This window comes from Macaca mulatta, chromosome 6 (genome assembly GCF_049350105.2).
Source record: "Macaca mulatta isolate MMU2019108-1 chromosome 6, T2T-MMU8v2.0, whole genome shotgun sequence".
NCBI lineage: Eukaryota > Metazoa > Chordata > Mammalia > Primates > Cercopithecidae > Macaca > Macaca mulatta.
This window is the reverse complement of record NC_133411.1, coordinates 12,354,241-12,368,774: the sequence shown is the minus strand read 5'-3', so window position 1 is coordinate 12,368,774 and position 14,534 is coordinate 12,354,241. Positions and strand designations below refer to the sequence as shown.

At 37.5% G+C, this 14,534-nt stretch overlaps 1 protein-coding gene across 4 annotated transcripts in view; it reads left to right on the top strand.

The window, feature by feature from the left end:
- Positions 1-14,534, top strand: part of CTNND2 (catenin delta 2) — a 933,204-nt gene that overhangs the window by 691,498 nt on the left and 227,172 nt on the right. For all 4 annotated transcript variants that reach the window (XM_028849344.2, XM_028849341.2, XM_078004620.1 and 1 more), the window contains one exon: positions 12,097-12,310. In XM_028849344.2, coding sequence (XP_028705177.2) covers positions 12,097-12,310 — 214 coding nt within the window. The remainder of the gene's footprint in view (positions 1-12,096; positions 12,311-14,534) is intronic.

The following is a 14,534-nucleotide window of genomic DNA, read 5'->3' as shown; positions in this document are numbered from 1 at the left end:
CACAGGAAACATTTGCCAAACAAGCAACTGTCCAGGCCTTATACAATGAAAGCTTTGCGGGTAGTATTTGTAGGCCTCTTATATTCACATTCTTAGATGTTTTAATGATTTTCAAATAGTTAAGTTACATATCTACCTTTTGGGGTGTGTGTTTTCAAAATTTCTATAGGGTCATCCAAAATTCTCTTTGAGATGTTGAACAATGTGTGACTTTAGCTTTGCCACATACAAATAAATATGTTAGATCTTGTCCTCTCCAAATGAAGAGATAATTAGATTAGTAATTGTTCACTTAAAAGGTAGATATTTATGCTCAAAGGAGATGACTGATTATTTCTTTTCAAAAGTAAGACTGGAATTTGAAGAGTATTTGTTATCAGTCTTAGATATTTATTTCTTATTTATTTTATTTTTATTTATTTTTAGACAGAGTCTTCCTCTGTCATCCAGGCTGGAGTGTAGTGGCAAGATCTAGGTTCACTGCAGCCTCCACCTGCCAGGTTTAAATGGTCCCCGAGCCTCAGGCTCCTGAGTAGCTGGGATTACAGGCGTGTACCACCATACCTGGCTAATTGTTGGTATTTTTAGTAGAGACAGGGTTTCTCCAGGTTGACAAGGCTGGTCTCAAACTCCTGACCTCAAGTGATCTGCACATTTTGGCCTCCCAAAGTACTGGTGTGAGCCACCACACCCAGACAGTCTTATATCTTTATTTAAATTATCTCTATAAAACTACCAACTGTCACACTCTATCCTTATTGTATTGACTGGGTGGAGGAGGAGAAAGAAAAGGAAGTGAATACCCGAACCATCTGAAGATGTATCCTAACTTTAGTATGGATATTATGCTTCCCTATGCGGATATATTAAAATTATATTTAAACTTTTAAAATCAGTATCACTACTGAAGCTGAACAGTATCATATATCTGCATACAATTATTACTTTTGAAGTTAAATTGCTTCCATTCTTGTTTGTGTTCAGGACTCCGCATTCATTCTTGAAATCTCATAGATATTCCTTTAACTTATTTTTGCCCTTATTTGGTTTATTTACTTCTTAAATTCTTGGAATGTACATGATCTATAGTCAACTTCCCTAAGACCTTTAGGTATGATTCAGGCCTGTAACATTGGCTTGCAATTCTTTGTATCACACGTTAGCCCCTAAATACACTGGGCTTTATTTCCTGGTTATCCACTCTGTTCCGCTAAGCCATCTTGACTACTACGTCAGTACCACAACATTTTAACTATTGAGGCTTTATGTAGCATTTATAAATGAGATAAAATAATTTCTCCCTTGTAGTCCTCCTTATTGAAATAGTCTTACTTTTTATTGCTTGCTTAAGATTCCAGATGAAAGTTGGAATCATTTTGTCATGTTCCAGAAAATCCCTTGAATTTTGATTGAAATTGTGTTAAAAGTATAAATAAATTTTGGAGAATTTATAGCCTTTTCAATATCCACTCTTTTCATTCATGAACAGAGCATTTCCTTATACTTCTTAATGTTTGTGTTTATATTGTTCAGTAAAGTACTTTAATTTTATTCATGTTGATTATTTACATCTTTGGTAAAGAATGTATTCAGAGACTCAACCTCACTAGTAATTAGGAAAACACAAATTAAAACTAAAAAGAGATATCACTTTACATCCAATAGATTGGTTAAATTCAAGGAAGACTTTAGCAATGCTAAGTATCTAAACTTCTTGTCTATCATATTCATAGCCAATATTTTGTTGAGTTCTTTCCTCGCAACTTAAGTTTGCTTATAATATGTGTGTGTCAGTCCTTTTCATTGTGGCTCCTGGCTTTTGTATCAACCTTAGATCTTCCCAGTAATATATAAATATCCATTTGTACATCCCCCTAGTGCTTTTTTGTTGTATGTTTCACATTTACATTTCTAATCCATCTGGAATTTACTTTTTGTCATTGTGAAGAAATCAAATGCTATGTCATCCCTTATGCGGTGAGCCTGTTTTTACTAATTCTAGGTATCGAATCCATACTGCTTTCTGATGAAATCCTAAAGTCTTGTAAACATGTGTATCTTTCCTGGAGTTTTTTCTTCTCTCCCATTGTTATCTATTGATTCTGGGGTCATTTCATATTGTTCTGTATATTGGTGCTTTAGAATATGTTCGTCTTTCCATAATTCTTTATTTCTCCTGTGATTTGTTTTCCTATGTTCATTCTTCCAGATGAGCTTTAGTGTCACTGTGTCCAAAAACAACTTTAAAATTTACTGGGCTTTGGATTTGAACTGCTTTAATATTTAAATTAATCTAGAGACCAATGGAAATCTTTATAATACTGAAGGAATGTGATAGTCCATTTACATTTATTCACATCTGCTTTTATGTATTTCAGTCAATACATGTCATTTTCTTCATACAGAAACTTCCCAATTCATAATATATTTATTTCCTAAGTATTTTCTATATCAAGTTGCTTTTCTGAATGGAATAATTTTCTTAATATTCTGACCAATTATTTTTAGTATGTAAGAAAATTATGAATTTTTATATATATCCATGAGGAAGCTTTCCTTTTTAAAATTTTAAGCTAGTATTTTACTGAATTTTCTAATTAATTCCAAAAGGTTTTTTCAACAATCTTTATAATCGTCTTTTTTCCAAATGACTCACCTCCTTATTTCAGTTTTTCAGTTTTACTCTATTGACCATCACATCCACAACAAAGTTAAATAATAAGGCTGGTAACCAGTGTCTTCACTTTATTATGGATTAAAAATGACGATCATTCTAATGTTAAGTGGCTTAAATGCCATAGTAGTGGCAGGTTTTCTCAGAGTCAAGTTCAAGCTCAAATAGTCTGCTCAGTTAGCTGTGAAGCAAGGACTTACAAAGCTAAAGCCAGTAACAAAGGCTAGTGGTGGATTTGGAGTCCAGGCAAGGAAATCTAATCCAGGCCCCAAAGGAGAGACCTCTGCTTAATCAGTTGGGGAGGATGAGAGCTGTCCAGCAACACAGAAAGAAGCCAAAAGATCAGAATTCAGAGAAGTGAGAGAGAAAGAATGTGTCAGCCCTCACCATCCATCTTTAAATATTTTAAACAATGTCCATCTTTATAAACAGTGAATATTTGTTTTAGGATATGGTACTAACTGTATGTAATTGATGTAATAAACTCAAATAATATGAGGCCTTGAATGTATTCTTTTTTTTTTTTTTTTTTTTTTTCAATTCTTGAAGTTCCGGGATACATGGTACAGAATGTACAGGTCTGTTACATAGGTATACACGTGCCATGTTGGTTTTCTGCACCCATCAACCCATCATCTACATTAGGTATTTCTCCTAATGCTATCCCTCCCCTAACCCCCAACCCCCCAACAGGTCCTGGTGTGTGATGCTCCCCTCCCTGTGTCCATGTGTTCTCATTCTTCAACTCCCACTTATGAGTGAGAACATGCAGTGTTTGGTTTTCTCTTCCTGTGTTAGGTTGCTGAGAATGATGGTTTCCAGCTTCATCCATGTCCCTGCAAAGGGCATGAACTCATCCTTTTATATGGCTGCATAGTATTCCATGGCATATATGCAGTATATATTCTTATGAAACATCCAATGGATTAAATCTCCTACTGTGAAGTAGAGCATACATCTGCTTGAATAGACTGTGTGTACAGATCTACAGAGATAGGATAGTAGTCAGAGAGAGAGAGAATAAGTATAAGTGTAGCCTTTAAACCTGGGAGCATAGTCTTGGGAGGAGAAATCCACCCTGCACTTGCACACAATATTTGCCTCTGACTGATGATGTTACAAAGTTATTCAAGGAAAGCAGTTATTCAAGTTATTCCAGGCCCTAGAATTTCTTAGGTGCTTTCTAGTCCAGGTTCATCAACACTTTGTAATTTGGAGAAAATCATGGGATATTAGCATCATGAAATATCTAAATGTGGAAATAAAAAGTCACATTGGAGTTTAGTTAGAGTGCAGTAAGAGTTACTGGAGGCTTTCTTCATAATTGTCAATGCTTTGTGATTTTTTGCATTCAGTATCTGCAAAGACAGCTCAAAATTTACACCAAGTGATAGAAGCCATTAGACTTATCGAGATCACATTTCCTGAGTGGCATCTTTAGAAAAGAAACTCAAGGAATCACTTGAAATTTTTTGTGTTTAAAAAAAAACGCAGAGGTCTTTCCTGGGTGCACTTAAAGAGTAAAGTTGAAACTCACTTACAGTGTTCAGCAATTCTGAGGACTCCCAAGTGTGTTTTTGGAGGGTGTCTGCTCTCAGAAAAACAGTTGCCAGAGAAAAAACAGCTTTGAGGTGCATTTGACCTCCAAGCCTGCTTCATCCCCAGAAGACTTCACTGCTCATCTCACAGTTAGCAAGAGATCTATTCAATATATACGGTTTACATCCTAAATCCAATTTATAAAGTTAAACCCTAAATTGTATTCCTTTCACTATCACGTATCAACATTTTATTAAATTAATTTATATTTTGGCCAGGTAAGAAAGCAATTAAGAATATCATTTAAAAAGTTGATATAGTAGATAGTTCTGTGATATATAATGTTTTCTGAGCACTTTGTTAATCAATTCACTTTTGAAATCTCATTTAATCCTGAAAACAACCTATGAGGTAGGTTCACACTTTGTTCATGCTTCACAGGCATTTAAGTAACTTACCTGGGGGACATCGGTTTTAAGACTTGATTTGAACGTAGGTCTGAGGTAGCACCTCCAATCACTGCAACATGCTTTCTCTCGAAAACACAATTGAGAAAGAAACATGACTCATCTTGGTTCGCCTATCGCATGGAGAACACAGGCCGTTTCATACAACTGGAGGGAGAGAGAGATTCTCAAAAATAATTTCTACTAAAAAATTATGACCTTTATGAAATATACTTCTGTATTACTCAGAGACAGCTACATGGATATACCTCAATTCAGATTTTATGGAAACATTGATTGTTTAACTGGCTTTGTAATAAAAGTAAGGGTTGAAATTCAGTGAGGTAAAACGTGCATTTTACAAACTGGTCACTTTGCACTTTCTACATACATCTGGTTAATCATCTGGTTTGGGATCCACAAACTTTGTATCTTCCATTAGCTTATAAGCCGAGAAAATTATTGAAATTCTTAATATTAAAAAGGAATGTGTAATAATTATATCACTTAAGAAAGCTTTTTCAGAACCGGCACCATAGATAAGTAACAGTTAATTGAAAATTTAGTAAAAAAAAAATCACTGCATTCCCTTATCTTCTTTTTAATCAGCTCTTTCTATAAACCCGTTCTCAGATATTGGGATTTGAGTTTTCATAAGTATCTAAAGAAAATAAGTACTATAGTACATAGTATCCATAGTTTGTGTGTGTGTATATACTCTATATATGTGTGTGTGTATATATGTTTATGATATACTATACATATATATAGTATGTAGTGATAGTCTTGCATACTATTATTAAATTTTACTTTGAGTCTCAGGCACAGCCTGGTTTCTTTCAACATGAACCCGGAAGCCCAAAAATATATCCATTTTATTAAAATGAAAGATTCCTGAGAGGAATAGCAGCACACACCCAGGTCCTTACCTGTTTTGAGGTCCTTGTCTCACCAAATAATAGGTTGACAAAAGCTACTCCAGCCTTTTCTGTCTTCTGTCCCCAGCTCCAAATCCCTCCCTTTTGCAAATGCAGAGCAGGCGAGCAATCTCTTCTGTTGCCCTGAATACCTGGTAGGCCGTGCCCTCAGGGTCTCACTATCCTCTAAGCAACTTGTCATAGTATTTTTTCTTTTAAATAAAGACAGATACCTCCCGAGAGGAATTCTGTTGCAAGCTGTTGAAAGTATTTTTTATCCACTATACATCATCATTATCATTACATTTTTATGAAGACTGTCATAAATATCTGAACACCGCTGTAATTGAATATGCTATACATTATTCATTGATGTTGATATCAGTTGAATGATAATAGCTAATTCATTGACAAATATATGCTATTGTCACTATATGCAGATTATGTTAAGAGTAACAAATCCTTTGGTGATGAGGCCCTATTTTTGCAATAGGTACTGTTGCATTACTTGCATTTCTCTTGTGTATAGTTTAATTACCTATCCATTTGTTTTCTGATTTAAAAGCCTTAGATATATTCTACGTTGTAAGGAAAAGGCAAAGAAGAAACTCACTGCATCCTTCTCTTGCATGATTCTTAGATACTCTCAGTTCCTTAGATGCTCTGAGTTCAAATTGTAAACATACTTTGAAGCAGTGGATTTTAGGGCAAAGGTATGAAAGCCATTTTTATTCTTCCCTGGTGCAAACTGGGAATGCATTCTAGTGTTCATTCCCCAGAGATTATCTGCATCAGGCTTAACAATGCCCTCACTGTAAACAACCTAAAAACAAAACCAAACCAAACAAAAGACAGGCAGTAGGGCATAGTTTTGTCTTATTTGATTGGTTAATTCATCTTTTGTTTCCCCTGGGGATGGGGTTTACCAGCCTCCACCTCCCTTACTCCTTATAGATTACTCTTGCCATCTAGATTCCTGAAGTGCACACCTAAGCAGAAAAATAAATGTGAGGCATTGACACAGGAACAACTGACTAAAGTCAATCATCTGTCAAAGAACCACTTAATAAATGAGTTTAAGACCGTCTATTCAGGTCATGTATGAAAGTCCCTTCTGGTCACTGTCCAATTTTATCAGGTCCAGGAAAGTAGCAGACATGAGAATTGTTCAGTCCAGATTCAAATGAAGCTATCATTTCCCCGTATGTATTTCAACATTCATTGTTTCAATTTTAATCATTTGTATAAATATAAATAAATCTGAATCACACAGGTAATCTTAGAAGAGAAGGAGACACAATGAGGCACCACTATACACCTATCAGAATGACCAGAATGAATGCAAAAGGTGACAGCACCAAATGGCTAGGGAGGATGTGGAGCAACAGGAACTCCCATTCACTGCTGGTGGGAATGTGAAACAGCCATTTTGAAAGAATGTATAGCAGTTTCTTACAAACTAAACATACTTTTATCATGTGATCGAACAATGGCACATCTTGGTATTACTAAAGAAATTTAAAACTTACATCTACTCAAAAACCTGCACGCAAATGTTTATAGCAATGTTAGACAACATTACCAAAACTTGGAAGCAACCAAGATGTCCTTCAGTAGATGAATGAATAAATAAACTGTGGTACATCCAGAAAATGGAATATTATTCAACATTCAACACTAAAAAGAAATGAGATATCTAGCAAAGACATGGAGAAACCTTAAATGTATATTACTAATAGAAGACCATCTGAAAAGGCTACATCCTCTGTGATTCCAACTATTTGAAATTCTAGAAAAGGCAAAGTCATGGAAACAGTAAAAAGATCAGTGGTTGCCAAGGGTCAGTGGAGAAAGAGGGATAAATAGGCAAAGCACACAGGATTTTTTAGGGCAGTGAGACTATTCTGTATGAAACTATAGTGGAGGATACATGTCATTGTACATTTATTAAGAATAGAGGGTATAGCCCAGAAATGAACCCTATTGTTTTTGGACTATTGAACTCTGTAGAATTTGGGTGATAACAATGTGTCAATGTGGATTCATCCACTGTAGCAAATGTACCTTTAGGGTGCAGATCTTTGATAGCAGGGGAGGCTGTGCCTGTGTGGGGAAAGGGAGTACATGAGAATTTTGCCCTTTCTGCTCAATTTTGCTGTGAACCTAAACCTGCTGTAAAAAGGAGAGAGAGAGATAGAGAGAGATAGAGAGCGAGAGAGAGAGAAACAAATACCTGACAACCAGCTGCACCATTCATCTGATAAATACTTATTCACTTACTACCGTGTGACAGGCATGCTTTGAATGCATCTTATTTTATTGTTGAATTATATATAAATATAAGATATACATTAACTAGCATTTTATTGACTTTATTTTAATGCTATGAAACCTAAAATCTTTCAAGATTTGACTTTTAAAGAATTCTGCATGAGGCCTGGCATGGTGGCTCACGTCTGTAATCCCAGCACTTTGGGAGACCAAGGTGGATAAATCGCTTGAGCCCAGGAGTTGAAGACCAGCCTGGGCAACATGGTGAAACCTCATCTCTACTAAGCGAATCGCTTGAACGCTGGAGGCGGAGGTTTCAGTGAGCTGAGATCGCGCCACTGCACTCCAGCCTGGGTGACAGCGCAACTCTGTCTGAAAGAAAAACAAAACAAAACAAAACAAAAACAATTCTGCAGGAAGACGATTAAAGAAATAATGTGAGGAGAGGGTAAACTGACCTGCAATGATCATATGTTAACAAAAACCTGGGCTCAGCTTGCTGGATGTGGAGTGATCGACTAGGGGGATAAATTGGAACTAGACAGCTTGTCATTTTTGGGGAGAATAAATAAAGGTGCCATTTCAAATAAGACAAGTTCCTTCTGATAGGTTTTCAGAAAGTTGTACATTTTAAGGGTTTAAAATAGGTTTGTTTGGAAGCTTGGAAAGATTTCATGTTAGGTACCAGAAGAAACTGGTAGATGGATTGGGTGCAAGAAATTGGAGGAAGGGGCCGGGTGCGGTGGCTCACGCCTGTAATCCCAGCACTTTGGGAGGCCAAGGCGGGCAGATCACCTGAAGTCAGGAGTTCGAGATCAGCCTGACCAATATGATGAAACCCCGTCTCTACTAAAAATACAAAAATTAGCCAGACATGGTGGCATGCGCCTATAATCCCAGCTACTCGGGAGGCTGAGAAAAGAGAATTGCTTGAACCCGGGAGGCAGAGGTTTCAGTGAGCCGAGATCATGCCATTGCACTCCAGCCTGGGCAACAAGAGGGAAATGCCATCTCAAAAAAGAGAAGAAAGAAAGAGAGGGAGGGAGGGAGGGAGGGAGGAAGGAAGGAAGGAAGGAAGGAAGGAAGGAAGGAAGGAAGGAAGGAAGGAAGGAAGGAAGGAAGGAAGGAAGGAAGGAAGGAAGGAAGGAAGGAAGGAGGGAAGGAGGGAAGGAAGGGGAAGGAAGGGTCCTGGAGAAAAGCAAGATAGAGGGAAAGTGAAGAGGACAGCATCAGAGCCATGCACAGCCACCAGAAGCAAGAGGACTGGAGTCCATGTCAGGGCCTCTCTCCTGGTCCTGATGGGAGAGGGGAGGCTGCAGCAGGAGGAGGGAGAACCAAGGACCTGGCCATCCCGTTTCACGCATGTGACCATTTACATTTTATCTCTGAGTAATGTTTGGCTTCAGAAAACAAAAGTAGGATTCTCACATTCTTAGATAAAATTCAATCCCAAGAAAACAAGTTTTAATATAGAGTATCTGGTGACCCCAAATAAGAGCAAAAGAAAAAGGTTAATTGACTTATTTATGTTTATCTAAATAGATTAAAATCGAACTGAAAATCTCACTATAAATATGGGCATATGGCATTAATTAGGGCCATACTGAAAACATTGTGTTTTCATTTTAGCATTAAGAATTCATGCTGCATTCAGTTTGAATTCATTTTCCCTTTAATGTTTTAATATTTTAATCACTTAATTCATTAAATCATATGAATTGGAAATATAATAAATTAGGCATATTAATTATAACATCCAGTATTGCTAAAATATATAAATATGAATAAAATGCATAGATTGATTGATGATGCCATCTGTTTTTCATATATAACTAATAGATTCACTGTAAGAATGGATTTATGATCTCTTTTCAATGGTTTCATTATTGTTTAAATTAAACTCAGAGAACTTTGAACTAAATCACAGGTTGGCAAATATACACACAAAGAGAAAGTGACACTCATAGTTTAACCTTTTTTGTACAAGTGGAATATCCCTTCTCAAGCACTGTAATAAAGTGGGTGTGCTTATAATCTGGGTGCATGAACAAGACACACCTATATAGGAATACAGACATCATCTCTCTTGGGCAGGAGTCAAGCAAGCTGTGGGTAGAACTGTAAGTTGGGCAGAGTTGTTTCCCACTTCTTTCTCTCTTTCCTTAGTTGACCCAAAAGATCCTTGAGTCTCTCTTACCCAGGTGCTGTCACCACCCTCAGGCTGGGCAACCATAACCCCCTCAACTACGCTGTCCCTCTACATCCCTCCCTCTTCCTTCCCTATCATGTTCCTATGGAGGTGCCGTATGTGAAACGCTGCATTCATGGTTTCCAAGTTAGGGATTTAGAGTCCAAGAGTGCTATGAGGATTTCCCCTTTTTCTGCTTTCATTTGCTGATGAATGAAAATAATTCCTGTAGGCATATTCGGAATCATCAGAGGCCACGCTGTGTGAATGAAGCATGCTCTATTTTGTTTGTAAGCTGGGTTGGAAGAGCTGCGGGGCTGACGCCTCTGGATACATCCCTGGCTGCTCACAAAAGAGGTGTTTGTTTTTTGTCTTTAAAGAGGGATATTTCTTCATTTTGAAAACACTATTTTAGCAAAGCTGAGAAACACCAACACAGCAAGTAATATATTAACCCTCTCCATTCATTTGACAAATATTTCATGAATAGTTATGATGTGTCTGGCATTGCACTGGTTTTAGGGATAGGGATATATAACACTTTTCCTCCCGGAGCACGCATCCTTATAGGAGAAGACAGAGGATAATGATAAACATAACAAATAAGTTAGAACATGACAAGTCCTATGGAGAATTCAATAGCACTTGAAGATAAACAAGAATGCTGGCTTGGGGTGAGGGTGTGGTTCCAAGTGCAGTTTTAAACTGTGTTAGAGTCACCTGACAGAGAGCAGCACTTGGGCACTATTGAAAGAGCCTGGGGATGGCCGGGCAGGGTGGCTCACGCCTGTAATCCCAGCACTTTGAGAGGCTGAGGTGGGCGGATCACGAAGTCAGGAGATTGAGATCATCCTGGCTAACACGGTGAAACCATCTAAAAATACAAAAAAAAAAAAAAAAAAAATAGCCGGGTGTGGCGGCGGGCACCTGTAGTCCCAGCTACTCGGGAGGCTGAGGCAGGAGAATGGTGTGAACCCGGGAGGCGGAGCTTGCAGTAAGCCGAGATCGCACCACTGCACTCCAGCCTGTCTCAATAGAAAAAAGAAAGGGAAAAGAAAGAGGCCAGGGATGTAGCCAGGTGTCCCGGCACGTCTGTGACATGAATGAGTTTTTCTGTAATCAAAAAATTAAGTAGAGAAGATGCAATCCTTCGATCCCTGAAGAACGCTGAAGCATACAGTATAGGAGAAGAGTATTCCTGAATGAATCATGCTCTTTTTCCATATACATGCAAAAGTTTTCAGATGCAGCTTTGCTAATGAAAACCCTGTGAAATAGCCTGTGTGTTAAGTAGCCACTTTATTTCGTTTCTAATTTAAATTTGAAATTGTTCCCCAAATCAAAGGGCAACCAGGAGAACATGCATCTCGAAATACACAGCAAAAATATTTTGCATTTACTTATAAAAGATTAAAATTTTCTTTTCATAAAAAGAAGAGTAAAATGTACAGTGGTTTTGTTGTCGTTGAATCAAATACCTAAATTAAGCGTAACATCCCTTGGCCTCACATGTTCTGTCTCTCATGTAAGAAACGTTCTTATTTCCACGGGTCATCTGAGATAAAATGCCTCGTGTCAGTTCGTCCAGTCTCTCATTTTGCTTCTGGTTCCTTTGAAATGTTTAGAGCATATCCCTATTAAGCATAATTTTAACATTTTGTACATCATTCCTGCAGCCCTTTAAGACAGTGGTTAAATTTAATAAGTCTAGGGAATGAGGATCACTCTAATGCCTTTTATTTCTTCATGTGCTTCATCCATAAGGATGTGGCATGTTTTTATAGAGAAATGTCTAAGGCACTCATTATGAAGTTAAAATCACCTTTCCCAAATTCTGTGGTTTGAAAGAAATACATTTGGATTTTTATTGGTAAGGTATTAAAGCAAATACAGGCAATCAAATATAAAACAAACACTTTTTTTTTTCCGTTTCCTTTTGCATGCCTTAATTCAGTTTGGTGCAATTAATTGTTAGCAGATACTTTATATGAAAAACATGTTTTGGGGTAGGTAGGGAAACCTTACACTGTAAGGCAAAAGTGGTGTCCTTTGCTCTTTCAGATAAGGAGACAAGGAGGCATCCAGCTCCTGGTGGACCTGTTGGATCATCGGATGACCGAAGTCCACCGTAGTGCCTGTGGAGCTCTGAGAAACCTGGTATATGGGAAGGCTAACGATGATAACAAAATTGCCCTGAAAAACTGTGGTGGCATCCCAGCACTGGTGAGGTTACTCCGCAAGACGACTGACCTGGAGATCCGGGAGCTGGTCACAGGTTAGAATCATTATCAAATTATTATACTTTATCTCAAGGTAAACTTTCCATTATCCAACACAGAGGCAAATGGGCTAATCAAATAAATATTGTGGTGTTCTAATAACGTAGGCAGTCTCAATATGTGTTTTCAGATGAGTAAACAACTGAAGAAAATGGTATCAGATGTGACACGCATGGATTGATCATATTCAATAATCCAGTAAATGTAACCCTCACTAAAATTCTGTGATCATAATCAGCTTTTGTCAGTGGATTTAGAAGTAGTTGAGCGTCGTACAATACCCAGGGCTCTTTGTTAGAATAGCATTAATAATAATTGATCAAAGGACAAGGCATGTCAGTTTTTGCTAATAAGGTATATATTCTGGTTTCTAGTGTGGTTAGCAACAGACAGCTTATCCTACTTAGCAGTTAATTTTTTGAATGAAATATTCATGTCTATTAAAAGTCACAATTATTACATATTAAGGAATTTTTAAAAAGTGAACATGAAAGCTTTTCCATGATTGTAGGACTTTCGGGTTTTGTAAAATGGAGATAATTATAGTAGCCACACTATGGTCCTGAGGGTTTAAGAAATGAGACCGTGTAAAACATTTGGCACGTATGTGGAATACATGTGAACACAGTCAGTGTTAGCCATGAGCTGTCATCCCTCCCTTTTAAATATGCAGTGTTACTTGGAGTATTAATGGCCCAGGTGGCCTCAATACAGCATTTCAAATTACTCTGCCGCTTACTCATCTTAATCATGCTCACTATCGTTCGAGGTGATATTTGGTTTTCAGTTCATCAAAAAGTACCCCATCAGCAAGTATTTAGCAAATGGATTGCGTAGTTGACTGTCTAAAAAGATCTTTTAATTATCTGTGATTCAATCGACCTTCTGTCTTAACTCTAAATTTTCCTTGTAGCTATGCTGATGAAGTAGATGAAAATGTATTTTTTAAGAAAATACACTATTCAAGCTAGAGAGTCACAAATATTTGTCCAGTTCTGGGTCAAGACTCCCAACTTTTGTATATTTTCTTAAATATACACTCTTTGAGATTATTGGCCCATTTCTTTCTCACTCTTAGTTACATTAGAACTAGATGCAAATTGTTTTTTTTTTCTTTTGTTTTGTCTTTCCGTAAGTAGAAAATCATCTTTGTGGAAAAAATAATAATTGTTAAGAATTACCGTACTACTAAAGCAATATTTCACACTAAACTAATGTGGGAAGACATGAGTCAGGGAAAGTAAAAGTATTTTTATCTACGCAGTGTGATGTCTATGATAGTTTAGAGGTGAGTTATGTAACTGAAAGTATTTCCTACCATTATGGTTATGAACAACCATCCTTATATTTGTGGGTTTTGCTTAAGTTGGAACTGCCTGCAAAAGAAAGAGCTCAGTGCATGTGATGGGGACAGGAGGCAGTAAGACTCCACCAACAGATACATGAAGCCATGAGAAATGAAGACCAGCAGAGCCCTTCTGTGTACACTGTATGGATTCATTTATGATTTGAGAATAATTGGATTTGACTAAAATTTAATTTTGCTCCAACACAAAATTCATTGTCTAGAAGAACCCCTCTGTGGTGGCTTCCCTGATTGCCAAAGAAACTCAGCCACGTGTCAAAGGTTGAGATGAATGATGGCTTAAAACAGAATGGAAATGCCATACCCCTGACACATGACATCTTCTGCAGAATATACCTTATGCTGTGCTGACATTTGAAGCAGCTATAAAGAACTGACCACTGTCTACTCCACTGCCTTCAACATTGCTTCTGACAGCTTCTGGGTGTCAGCCATTCACAACTGCCAGGGCAACATCAGAAATTCCTATGTGAGCCCCATTTGGAAAACCAAAGGCGTAACCTCTTGTTTCTTTTCCTGGTGAAACATGGGCTGTAGGAATGATGCTTGCTTGATGTATGGAGAGGATACACTCTTACTCCACTTCTTTTAAGAAGGAGGAGGTTTGCACCCACTGTCATGTTTGGACCCACTGTGTTTTCATCAGCATGTGCTGGGAGTTTGAGGCTTTCTCTGTGTCTCCTCCTAGAAGAAATGCCGTGATAGCCACATCCATTGAGAAGGACAGTGGTTGTTACTTCAATAGATGTTTTCTGCCTTTCCAGAAGCATGTTCATATTGTGCTTGGCTGAACTTCAGGCATCAGTTTCACCTTTTTTCAAAGAAAAACATATCAGAACATGTTGACAAGCTGA